This window comes from Sitodiplosis mosellana, unplaced genomic scaffold (assembly GCF_009176505.1).
Source record: "Sitodiplosis mosellana isolate CC-2019 unplaced genomic scaffold, AAFC_SMos_1.0 Smas_scaffold_1, whole genome shotgun sequence".
NCBI lineage: Eukaryota > Metazoa > Arthropoda > Insecta > Diptera > Cecidomyiidae > Sitodiplosis > Sitodiplosis mosellana.
In genome coordinates, this window is record NW_022595244.1 from 9,479,439 (window position 1) to 9,492,569 (window position 13,131).

Here is a 13,131-nt window from a genome sequence, read left to right on the forward strand (position 1 = left end):
TAATTATCTATGGCCAAAAATCAACCAAGTACCAGTACTTCCAGCCCTGGGAAAAATTAATGCATTAGAGGGTTAAGCAATCGTAAAATGTATTAACTCCAAAATGGCATTAATTGTGCTTTGATACTCGTGCCCCAGATTCATACTCGAATTTTATTGCGACAAAAGTCAAGCATTGAAATGACATAAGAGGATCCGTGGGTGTGTTGTTACAACAACATGCATAGAAAATGGTCTGATTCAGTCAAAGCCAACAACCATAAAAAAACAACCTTTTTCATACACAAACACACATTTCATCCCTCATGCCCGTTTTAGTTTCGGTAAGCAACAGCTTGCAATAAACTATTTCGAAAAAGCATTCAACGCGCGATAAACCCATTTCAATTTATCAACTTTTTGTTCGATCTGACTAGTGAAAAACTAGTTTTTCTGCCAGTTTTGGCAACAACACGCGCGATGTTCAACTCTTTAGAGCATCGACACAACAACTATCATTTTTTGCTTTCGATACAAGGGCCATTTCGCATTTTTCCACAGTTGGTGGCATTTCGACCATGAAAATCTGCTTCAGTTATTTCTTTTTTTTCTAACTCGGATATTCCGCTTAATCATTCGTTCACGTTCGATTGGACATGCGCTAGGAAAATTTCCATTTTTTAAAATTGTTGTTTGCAATGATGGGCAATCAAAAGTTTGCGCACATATCGATACTCGTGTACCCTTTTTTCCGCCGTCTCCCATCTATTCCATTTGAGAATGCTGGTGTCAACCAAATCGGAATAACAAAAAAACAAACCAAGTTGGAATGGAAACATAAACTTTTTTCTACAAATTGCGATGTGACATTTAGCGCAGAGCCAATTTTTGAATGCCTGGTTAATTGCTTGAAATCAAAATAAAAAATATACACATTGGTTTGCATAAAACTGATAACAGAATTTATTTATTTTTTATATTTTTCTGTGAATTTTGAGCGGAAATCCAATCAATCACAGTCACTAGGGAGGTTTCACCAATCACCATAAACCATATAAATGCTTTGAAATTTGCATTTCAAACTGAAGTAATAAACCACTTCAATCTTACATTTCACTGGGTCTATTGAAATTCAGCGGCATCAATAGAAACAATTTGGTGAAGGTCAAACTGGAAAGAAAATACATGCCAGTGAGAGGCACATTTTTCCTAAGAAAATCGTCTCAAGAAATATTCTACAGCTCGAAACAATAGCAATTAATTTGTAAGGAAACTGTAGACGGGCAAAAAAAAGAATTATGAGTTCATTCAACGCAAACAGGGAAAAAGTTACTTTGAACGAGGCAATATAAATAGTACTTTCTGTTGGGTAATATGATTTTGTCTCTTCTAGTAATTTTCTATGTTTCTTTGAAGGCGTAATTTTCCACTTTGTAAATGATATTTTGTAGTTGAAAACGTGATCTCGACGGAGACACTGTGAAGCCGAGCGCGGACAAGAGACGCAGTACAAATAGCAGCCAAAAAAAGATTTATAGCACTTTGATTTCATCGCTTCTTTTTTCTCTACAATCAACACATTGCCGTAAGAAAACATGTGTATTTTGGTATCATATAATTTGCATCGAAAGTCACTGTGGCTTAGAGGATAAGACAAAAATCGGATTACTTTGAAATCGAATAAGTTTATACCGGGAAATGGTTGTGAAAATGGATTTAACACACCAAAGCCAGTGATCAACTGCAGAGCATGCTGCTTGCATTGGACTCATGTTCAAGGGGCACACAAGTGCCGACCGAATTCTGAATGTTCGAGTATGCGGCAACGGAACTTTCTGCGTTGCAAACTAATTTGTTTTCCGTATAAATTCGTCGTGAAAAAGGCCAAGTTGTGGGCGCCCACCTGGCCACCTGGTCAAGTTTCCAAATATAGGGTTCATAATGCGGAAAACTTTTCGAAATCACGTTGCATCTTCTGGTGAATCGCTTATATATGATACTTTGAACCAATGAAAAAGCAAAGTCTTGCGGTAAAGTGATATAAGTAATTGCTTCTTTATTTACACAAGATTTACAATTCTGCCTAAACAACAACTCACTATTGCTTTTTGTTAAGTGCTTAATTTATATAGGACTAATATAGCATTCAATAACTGCTAATGGTGTGCCTAATCACTTTTGTGTTAGCCGTCTCACTCTCTAGAGAGCCCCCTCCTTACTCTCTTTCTCTTTCTCTCTCTTCCGCTCTCCGGTGACCAGTTCATAAAAGTCAAGAGTCAACACTCAACACTGAAACTCAAACAAAAAAGGGTATGCAAAGTTAAATAAAAGAGAAGAAGAGAGAGATTCCTTTGCAAGTAGGATTTCAGTTGAATCGCTCAAAACATCATTAGCTGCTTGGCAAAATGTTTTGCATTTGTTCGGCCGTCGGTCTGGTGCCGAAGGTATATTGTTTCACCCGATCAATCCACATCGCATTTGGTATTCAAGACGACGCGTCACGTAAACTTTCCTTATATTATTTTGGGTTGTAAATTATAAAATCCTTCTTCGTCTTCTATGTTGCGTTTAACGACCCAAACGAACCAATTTATCACCTTGCATATGGTTTAGCGATTAGATCTTAGGTTTGGTGTATGTGCTATCGGACCTGATATGATGCTAATTTTTCCGATACGATCGCTTCTTCGTCGGCCTTTTCTGATGCAAATCACATTGGCAATGCGATGGATACTCATACTCGTATACCGATATCTCTCCGTTATCGTCAATGCTAAGCAAAGACCTTTTGGCATACTTTTGCGTACACGATGACACATAACCGGGTGGAAATGACTCACTGAATTTGCATTGGCTCCATTCTTTTTTGCATCGTTCAATTCGGATTTGTTGTCGATTATCTTTTGTATTAATAACATAGCGCCATTGCATATCTTCGGTCTGTGCGATTTGTGGGTAAATGTTACGATTGTACGTATTACACAGATTAATTGTTGGTTCGGTAAAATCATCGCGCGATTCCACTTTGTTGAAAAACTCAGCATAGCGATCACCTTCTTTTTGAAGTACCAAATTGACATATTGCGATGGATACAGCTGCTGACTAACGTTCTCACAAAAACGAACCGTTGAATTGACACACGGAACTTTTGCTGCATCGATGCGAAACTTGAGTTGGGTTTTCGTTTCAATATCTTCTTCTGTTTCGTTTTGGTCTCTGTCGATATTTATACCATTATAGGGGAAAATTTCACCACTTTCTTCACTTTCACTCGGAAAAAAGACTTTTTTCAGCGGCAATCCGATCATTGGCCGAGAATTTACAAACACTATAACTAAAAGAACTAAACTTTTCATTTTAAACTTCCAACTATTTCTTTTACAGTGATAGTTTTAAATTGGTATTTGGCGCAGAAAAAAAGAAGATGTTATGCCTGCAACTGACAACCATCAACTGTGTGTGACCTGCTGTTTTTATCTGGTTTTAGCATATGTTTTCTTCACACTGCTATAAGATGTAAAATACTCTGAAACAAGTGCATAATGATGTGTAATAAACTTTTCTAATTTTAAGTTAAGCTTAAACCCAATCAGGATTGAGGTCAAACAATAGTATAACAAATGCAACAGGTTCAACTCAGGTACTCGATATCACAATTACGGTTCGTGGCAACCAAGTCATACAGGTAAACTTTATCTGTGCATATATTTTGTGTTCAGGCGATAGGATTGAACAAACAGATGCGTTATGTGAAATGCAAATCAAAACAAGTTTTCAAAAACTGATGCATCGTGTGAATTCTGTTTACGGGCGCATCAATCAGTTGCTTCGAACGAATTATTCGCTTGGATTGTTCATTCAAATGAATGTTGGAATTGCTGTCTCAAATTCGGACCGTATTCAATTTATTCAAGATCTATCCGCACAATAATCGCCACAAATATTCCAATTGCATTGCCCCAGCAAATCTAGGGCATTCAAATGTTGTTGTACTCTCAATGAAGCATTTTTTTTTAGTGAGAAACACTTTCTCTGATCAAAACGAATAGTTCCACATACGTTTTTGTTGTATTGAATAAAATCACACAGAAGATCATTCCTATGTTTATCGGTTTTATGTTCTTCGTGGTATTTTATTGTTAGTTTGTTTCACAAGTAGTGAAACTTCAGTTTTAATGATGAAATCGTTCATGTGAGTGTACAATAATAATATAAGAAATGTCCTTGAATGAAAGAGATATGCAAATTTTAATGGCGGATGATTTCAGTACTGATTGTGTGTGTGTTGCTCATAGTGTACTCTTAACTCGTCTAGATTTTCTATATGTTTATAAACATAAATGAAATGAATTTCGGGTTGATGTGAGTCATTTTTGTAAATGCGTCATATCTACGCAAACTGAAAAATTGAAAAAAGACACCACCCAACATCAGCATTTCTGCCTAAAAAACGAATTTCATTTACTCCTCCAGCTGTTACATAATGGGGCAATAGTCTTTTTAAGTTCTGAATTGCTTTTTTTATCATCAGTATTGAAGTTTGTGTATGCCTTTATTAATTAATAAACTACGACTTATTAAACGTTCATAAGATATATTAGCCAAACAAAATAACCCAGAAGAACATAAACCATGAGCAATTATTATTAAAAATGTTCCCCTAACCCCCAATAAGTTATGTATTTGTCTATTTTTATATCATGACAAATGCCTTTCAACCGTCATCATGTGCTGATACTGTCTGACTGTCTGGGTGAATAAATGACGTCGATATGACCTTGAACTTGAGTACAAGTTAGCATACAATCATTACTCCCAAGTAAAAATTATTCGTTCTAGTCAAAAGTTGAGCCGGTTTGCGATTTTGCATAAATCAACCAACCCTTGTAGATTCAATATGATTTATACACGAAGTAAAATTCATGAATCCAAACTCACGCCAAGTTCACAGTTGAGAATAGAGGGTAGCCACTATGTTATACTAAGAACCAAGAATAGATTTAAACCACGTCGAATAAGATTTATTCGCCTGAAAACCCAGCTTCGTTTCGCTATGTTTAGTTACATGCACATTAGGGTGTTTTCGGCATCGTTCAATCGAAAAATGGTAAGTCTCATTCGATAGATCTCAGAATTCTGAGTCGATTGATAACATTTTTGTCGCGGATGGACTTGTGATGACACTTCCCGAAACTAAAAACAAAAAATGTTTTATTCTGAATTTCTATAGTAAGGTGTGACAACCAGATTCAATGTTATGTTTTCTTGTCAAATTTTTGCTTTCACAAATATCAAATCAAATCAAATCTGGTTGTCACAGGTTACTATGGAAATTCAGAATAAAGTTGTTTTTGTTTTCAGCTTCGGGAAGTGTCATCACATATCCATTCGCGACAACAATATTATCAATCGACTCAGAATTCTGAGATCTATCGAATGAGGCATACCATTTTTTGATTAAACGATGCCGAAAACACCCTAATGCACATAGTTTCAAAATTGAAATTGATGAACTACTATAAGTTTTTATTATATTTCATGATTTTCAGACTTCTTTTCTGGTCATTTTTTCACTATAAGGTTTAATGCCGTAAAAATGTTGAATTCAGTTGAAAATAATCGTTGTATAGACTGATATGACTTCCATGCATGGGAATATTTCTGCAGAAATATTTCTATGTAAGAAAAGAATAGTCTCTTCCCGGCACCAGTTTATAGATACCAAAAATTGGGTTTAAAGTAAGTCTTTGTTTTTTTTTGTACTGGATGTAAAAAAAGTACCAAGAACCGTGTCGCTCTGAATTTTTATCGCTTTTTCGTAGAATCTCTAGAAAAACATTTCGAAGAAAAATATTTCAAGGAAAAGCCAAATAAAAAAGCCAATTTAGTGATGAAAATATACGAGGAAATGCAATGAGGAAAACGATATTTTAGACGCGGGTCTTTTACGACTCATCCGCCATATCAATCTGTTAGTCTGCTTTGAACGACAAATTTTATCACAAATAAACATAAAGTTCGCAATTTGATCTGTATAAACGCGTAGCCTTTCTATTTAATTTAATATCGTCACATAAGTTGGAAATATTGTAGTGTCCCAATACTATCCATTCTATTGTCTTCTTATGGTTCGTTTGAAACTTAAATCATTTTTTATATCAGCCAAAGTGGCTGTTCAATGTTCATTCTTACTCTTTCTGAATGGAAATGACAATTTTTCCACTGTTCATGTGTATTCACAGCAAACATCAGTTTGAAATGCAAACAGAATAAAGAAATATCTTTGCGAAATAAAATATGTCATTTGAGATTAAATAATGCACTACATTTCCTTCCTTCTTCCGAATTCGCTTCCTTTCCAAGCGAAAAAGTAGACATATGTCTCAATCTGTATATCGTCATGCTCCACTTACACTGTCTGCGTGAATTCATCATTGTCTTGAACTTGAACTTGATGTAAAATGCTAGATATCACTCGCTTTCGACGCAAATCTCATTCATCTCAAATCAAAAGTTAGATCAACTTGTGAATTCGCATAAATCGTTTAACCCTGGTAATAAATTGCATTTACTTGTTCGCATTCGATTTAAAAACGAAATGACATCGCAAAATTGAAATTCGTATCACCAAGCTACAATCATGCTGAGTTTGCAACCGAGAATAAAAACATTTATTTTGAGTGGAAAAAAAGAGAAATGGCATTTGAGTAGAAGTGGAAAGTGATGAGCATGGGGAAGAAGTTTCATGATTGACAGATTGTCAAACAGTCATCGAGTGATGCTAATATAATTCAGAATTTGTTAAGCCTTATATCACTTGCATATGCACGTCGAGCTAACAAAACATTTCACCATCGCATACTTACATTCCATGTCTCATAATCATTGTGGTTTTTTTTGCTCTCAATGCAAACAACGCCAGAGAAATTAGAGAGAGAAACGATAACGAACAAGAAAAAACAACGGGAACATGCTAGATGTGACAGCATACCAGTGAAAAATGCTCAATACGTTGAAACGCTAGTGTTGGTGTCATTATTTTTATAATTTATCAAAGTCTATATGCATTGCTGTGATGTTCAAATGACTTAAAATTTCTGGATTGATAAAATGTCAACAGTTTCACTTTGCCTAATGACCTTCAGCCATCCTTCGCGCATTTTCGGGATTTTTATTTTTACTGCTAAAAATTCGTTGAAATTAACTTCTCTCAAATGAGTTTTGATACGAATTAATTAGGGGAAATTGGGGAATTCCGGGCCATGGGGAATTGCGGGCCACCCGACTTTTCTCTGTCACTTGAATAGTTAGACAAGTCAAAATTGTTTCATTTGTCTTGTCTTAGCCTAATATCAGTTTCCTATCACCACTCGACGCGTGAACACGTGCTGTGAGCTCTCTGCAATAAGTGCATTTACAAAAATTCTAAAATATTTTTTTCTAATCATCGTGTTTGCATATTTTAAACGACCTTTTTTCGATAATAAATTCAAGTAAGTATATTTTTTTTATGGTGGGTCATTATTCTTTCGCCTCACAAAAGGAATTTGGATAAAGATACATTGAGTGAGTCATGTGCAACCATCTTGTAATCATTTGGGGAATTCCGGGCCATTTTTTCTGGGGAATTACGGGCCACTACATTTTTGACATTAGATGAGTTTAAAACGCATGTTTATTGCACAATGCACATTCAATATTTTTCAGGCCAAATTTCGACAAAATATCAGTTAAGTGTCCTTTTTAAACATATATTTTTGTTTTTTGAAAATTTCGTAGTCATCATGATACCAATGCCACGTTATTATGCGAAGAAAGAGCCAGAAATTGGAAAAATAACAACAACGAAAGGATGCAAAAACAAAACCACCAGCAACAAAGAAGCGCAAAGCCCGTGCAGTATCAACCACGCCAAAGAAGAAACAGCGCACTCAATATCTTCTACTGAAGAAGACGAAGAAGATGTTTACATCTGCATCATTTGCAAGGAAAACATGCCAAAGAAGCTCAATCGAAATAATTCCATTCATTGCGATTCATGCGACCAAGCACTTCACTTGAAATGCGCCAATATGACGACCAACTCTTTTACATGCGCTACCTGCAAATTATCGGACTAATTTTGATCTTGATTTTACGATTTTTCAATTTCATTTCATTTAAAATAATTTCTTTTGTCATTTTGAACGATCAATAAACATTTTTCACCAATATATTGTCAGTTTTATGTCAATCCATGAAGTGGCCCGCAATTCCCCATGATTTTTGAAAATGTCAAAAACGTCCTTTTTTTGCCAACCACCAAATTTTTTTTAGCAAAGTTGAATTTTTATAAGTGAGAATACTCAAATGGTAGGATTTGAGGCGTACTACAACTGAGATATTCTAATTTTGAAGAAAAGTATATTTATCACAAAGTTATGAACGAAAAATAAACTGTGGCCCGGAATTCCCCAATTTCCCCTAAGTGCGACGGATGTAAATTATGATAAAACAATAGGAACAACGTAAACGGGAATATACGCAAAACGTAATTTTATCCAAACTTCGTAATGCATATAAGTGATTTTATCAATGCTTGGAATTTCATCATAATAAACGGACATGATCAATGTCGGACCACACAGCTTTATTATGATTTTGATTTTTAAAAAATCCGCTTATAAATTCTATGTTTAGCTCGAGGCGTCGGCAGTTATTCTTGTGCTTTGCTAAGCGCTTCGTCAAAACAATGGCAATAGAATTTGTTTACATATTGCTCGTGATTTCGTTGGGTTCAGTTAAGTGCGCAGTTAGTCGCGGTACATTTATCGGTGAATGCATATGGAGCGGTGGACCTAGTGAAAGTGTAACATTTCTTTGCCACGACCAACAAATCATTCCCGATCGTTTTTTCAACTATGAACACAAGAAAAAGCCATGTTCAAATAACCGAGACGGTTATATCAAAGACTCAATTGGAGTAATGTCATTTCAAAATTGTGCACTACAAAAAATTCCCGTGGATATTATTGAGTACTATCGATACGTTTGGAAGCTCAACATATCGGATATTTCGTTGAAATCGTTAGGCCAAAAGGATTTCAATGGAAAATACGAGCAACGGCTAAGAACATTGGTGGCATCGCATAATCTTTTGATCGAAATCGAACCAGGACTTTTCAACGGCGCACAACACATACGTGACGTGGATTTTTCGTTCAATAAAATTAAACGCATCGCTTCAGCAGCATTTACCAACGCAACCGAAATGTTGTCGTTAGACTTATCGAACAATAACCTCGCGAAATTGGATGATCGAACGTTCCAGAGTCTGCATAATTTGGAAACTTTAATTCTTCGAAATAATCAAATTGATGAATTAAATGTGTTGACATTCGCCGGATTAAGCACTTTAGCAAAATTGGATTTATCGTATAATATGTTAACACATTTGAATGCCGAAGCATTCGAAGATTTGGTGTTGAATTGTTTAAATGTATCACACAATGGAATCACCGAATTTGACGCGAATTTGTTTTCGCATTTCAATCAAATGCAAATCTTGGACATTTCTTACAATAACATTTCCAGCCTGAATGACACATTCTACAGTATGTCAGCAACGCTAAGAGAACTCTATATGTCAAATAATCACATCAAAAGTATCAACGGTCTTGCAGCGTCCACTTTCATGTTGACCGTATTGGATGTGTCGAAAAATGAAATCAGTGATCTATGTGAACATATTTTTGACAATTTTACCAATTTGAACAACATCAACTTATCGTTAAATCCGATTAAAAAATTGGGTCGGTTCATTTTTGCAAAGCACGCCAATCTCTTGCATTTGAATTTATCACAAATCAGTTTAACCAACATTGAGCCAAAAACATTTTTGAAACCACAGAAACTGCAATCAATTGATTTGTCCAAAAATAAGTTGAAAAAAGTGGATTTCAAAATGTTCTTACCGCGTTTTAAAGACTTGCATCGATTTTATCTCGAAGGAAATGATGAAATAAGTGATTTGGCCGGTTTCCGACGACAATTGTTTCCAAATCTACACACACTCGGCATTCAAAACAACAACTTCAATTGCTCGTACTTGCATACATTCTTCGATAAAGATGTTTGGCACGAGTTGACTATTGAGGTGGATCGCATTTATACATTTGAAGTTGAGGGGGATAATGTGGGCGGCATCAGGTGCAAAGTAGTCGAAGAACCAGATGAAGTGACGGATAGTGACCAAATCGATGATCAAGTCGTCACTATTACTCCTCCGCCATTAATGACCAATAAATATGCAAAAATGATCCTTAAACCAACTGAAGAAGGAACCGATTCGGCGACCTTAATCGTTTTATCTTGTATAGTAATAGTGGCAATTGTTGCCTTTGCTTTTGTGATGTACAAAACTAAAATTATGAACTATTTCGGAATCAATCAACTTGCATATTCTCAAAACTACTCTCGGTCCACATTGTCGGTTGGCGAGGAGCCCATGGTATTTACGGAAGTGAATGAAAAAAATATAGAAGGAAATTGAAGAAAAAAAATCTCATCAAAATAAAGAAAATTAGCATATTCCCTTTAACATTTTAATTTAAATTGCAATTGTGCAGAACTGTATCTCAAATTGAACACGATTTAATAAAGCTATTGTTCCTCCTGTAAACTTTTGTCCAACTTTTATTGCCACAAACCGCTTTTTTTTCAGCCATAATTGATATTAATTTACATCAAACGTTGAAATTAGTAATGAACATTTTTTCCAGCTTCTGCCGAGCAAAACCGTTGTGATTTAATTGCATTTGATTTCCTTCCAAATGTCGACCGCATCAAACGAATTCAAACGAGCTACTTTAACAAAAATAGAAAACTTGCTTGTTACTATCAATTTTAACATATATATTAAATACACACACTCGGCACCCTCGTCTTTCATGGGAAAATATCACTGTGTACATTTTTGTTTGTTGGGAAAGGCAGTCAGCAAAATAATTATTCGTCATATAGGAGTTTTCCATGAAAATTATTTTAAAAAAACACAGTACTTAATTTAGAAAAGTTTCGTTTAAAAAATCACTTGCAACTCGTTCAATAACGACAATAACAACAAATTAGTTGACATAATTGCTGCTACGTTGTTTGTACTGTACTAGCATTATTTGACGAAAGAAAACATTTTCTGCATTCACAAGTAGCATATTTGCTTTGTTCAGAGAGAAACTTTTAACGGTCATTTTTAATATTGAAATAGTTGTTATGTCGAAGCTGACATTTTCATCGAATTCTTTTGTGCGGCTTTGATGATTGTGATTCATGTCAAAAGTGAGAAAACGCACATTTCGAAAGCATTCACCGCTTTTAGCCATTTTTTTCGGTAGTTTCATGCAATTTGATTGAAAATTGCGTAACGCTCTTGACGAGCGTCGATTCATTCAAAGCGACCTACCAGTTGTTTGATTTACGCCACTGACATTTTTGTCAAACTCAATTTATGTTTGAGTAAATAATTTTTAAATTCATTTGAAATTGAATTTGGAAACAAAGGCTTCAGTAAAATTCATGATTTAGCAAAAACAAACTGAATTTCGGGTTCTATCTGATGTTGTAAACTTTGCAGACATCTTTGTTGAAGGCTACAGGAACGTAAATATTTTTGCAATATATTTTCTGCTTCGAATGAAACATTTCAAATCAAATTGCAAGCAAAAAAAAGAGTTGTACATAAATTAGCATTAAATTAGCTCAATCTTTCATACGTTGTTATGAAAGGGGTTTATTTTTTGTCCTATTTCTTTTGCACATATCCCGACGAAAAGTCATTACGAAGATTTATAATTTGGTACAGGATTTCAGACGTCAGTATCATTGAATCCCACATTCATTATGATTCAGTGCAGTCAACGCATGAACGACTCCCGTCGATTTGAATGCTTTGTCGGACTTTTCATTCATATGAAAGTACATATATGTGAAATGAAATTCATTGACATTTGTCGCCACACAAATGTGCTCGAAAATGCGAGAGTGAGAGTGAAAAAGCAGCCAAATGAAACGAAGAGCTGACAGAAGACAATAGACAACAGACAAATGGATATAATTTTCATGTAGTCATATGTGAATGTGATGGCGCATCGCGTTCATCGCGAGACATCACTCCATAATCATCGTAATGAAATGTGAATGCCTCTGCATACATCGAAAATGGGAGTTGAGTGATGGATGTATGCGGTTTGATTGTGTGACGTCAACGTCGCCTGTTCAAATTGTTGCGAACGCTAAATAAATCTGACAACTTGATATCGCATTCAGTGTGCGTGCATTCGTTATACACATACTTGCATGTGTGAGAGTTGTCGTTTTTTTTATTGCACTTGTCGCCTGTTAGAATCTGTTCGTTATTTCAACATTGCCGGGCTGGCTAGAGTTTCGTCGAATTAGCATCATTCCATGTTTCTGATAGAATTTATTCGATTTAAAAGCTTTGCAACAGAAAGCTGTTACGAAAACACTTTTATAAATTCTATTCACTCTGTGTTTTTTTTTCTGGGGTGAATTTCATTGACTTCGAATCATGATGTTGACTACGCGGACAAAAATTTATTGCTTACAAATGTAAAAATTTCGCTCAAAGCCGAAAGAGAGAGAGAGAGAGAGAGAGAGAGAGAGAGAGAGAAACAAAAAATTCAATTAAAATTTAGTAGCAAAATGTCGTTGGATTTTTCCGACATGGAAAAATGCTGCAAAGTACGAATTCACGCTTCGAATAAAATATATTTTCGTTGTAAGCAATTGTGTGTTGTGTTTTTCCCCTCTTGTTGTCGCCATAATTACATCCATTCCAAAACGGCTGCAAAATTCGCTGAGTCGCCGTAAACGAGCGCTTTCTGAACTTGTTTTCTCCCACTTGGAAAAACTTTTGTTGAATTCTGCACTTAGTTCAGACTTTAAATTCCTTTGATTGTTGAGTCAAGTCGTTCTGGCACGTGGCGAAGGCGATATTGCCGATGGACGGTATTTTATGACACTTTGTACAATCATTGTCATATGCGATTAAACACTTTCCGAAGTTGAAGGACTCAGTGTATTGCAGTTAATTGTTTCCGAAGTTTTTAAGTGGCACAAAATTACGTCGACTGTTCCATCAAATGGCCATCATT

General features: G+C 35.4%; 1 protein-coding gene across 1 annotated transcript; it reads left to right on the plus strand.

Moving 5' to 3' along the window:
* Positions 1-8,559: 8,559 nt before the first annotated feature.
* On the plus strand, positions 8,560-10,640 carry LOC129565390 (chaoptin-like). Its single transcript, XM_055440248.1, has one exon. It carries the CDS (start codon positions 8,652-8,654, stop codon positions 10,509-10,511), a length of 1,860 nt encoding a protein of 619 aa, XP_055296223.1. The 5' UTR covers positions 8,560-8,651; the 3' UTR covers positions 10,512-10,640.
* Positions 10,641-13,131: the final 2,491 nt, after the last annotated feature.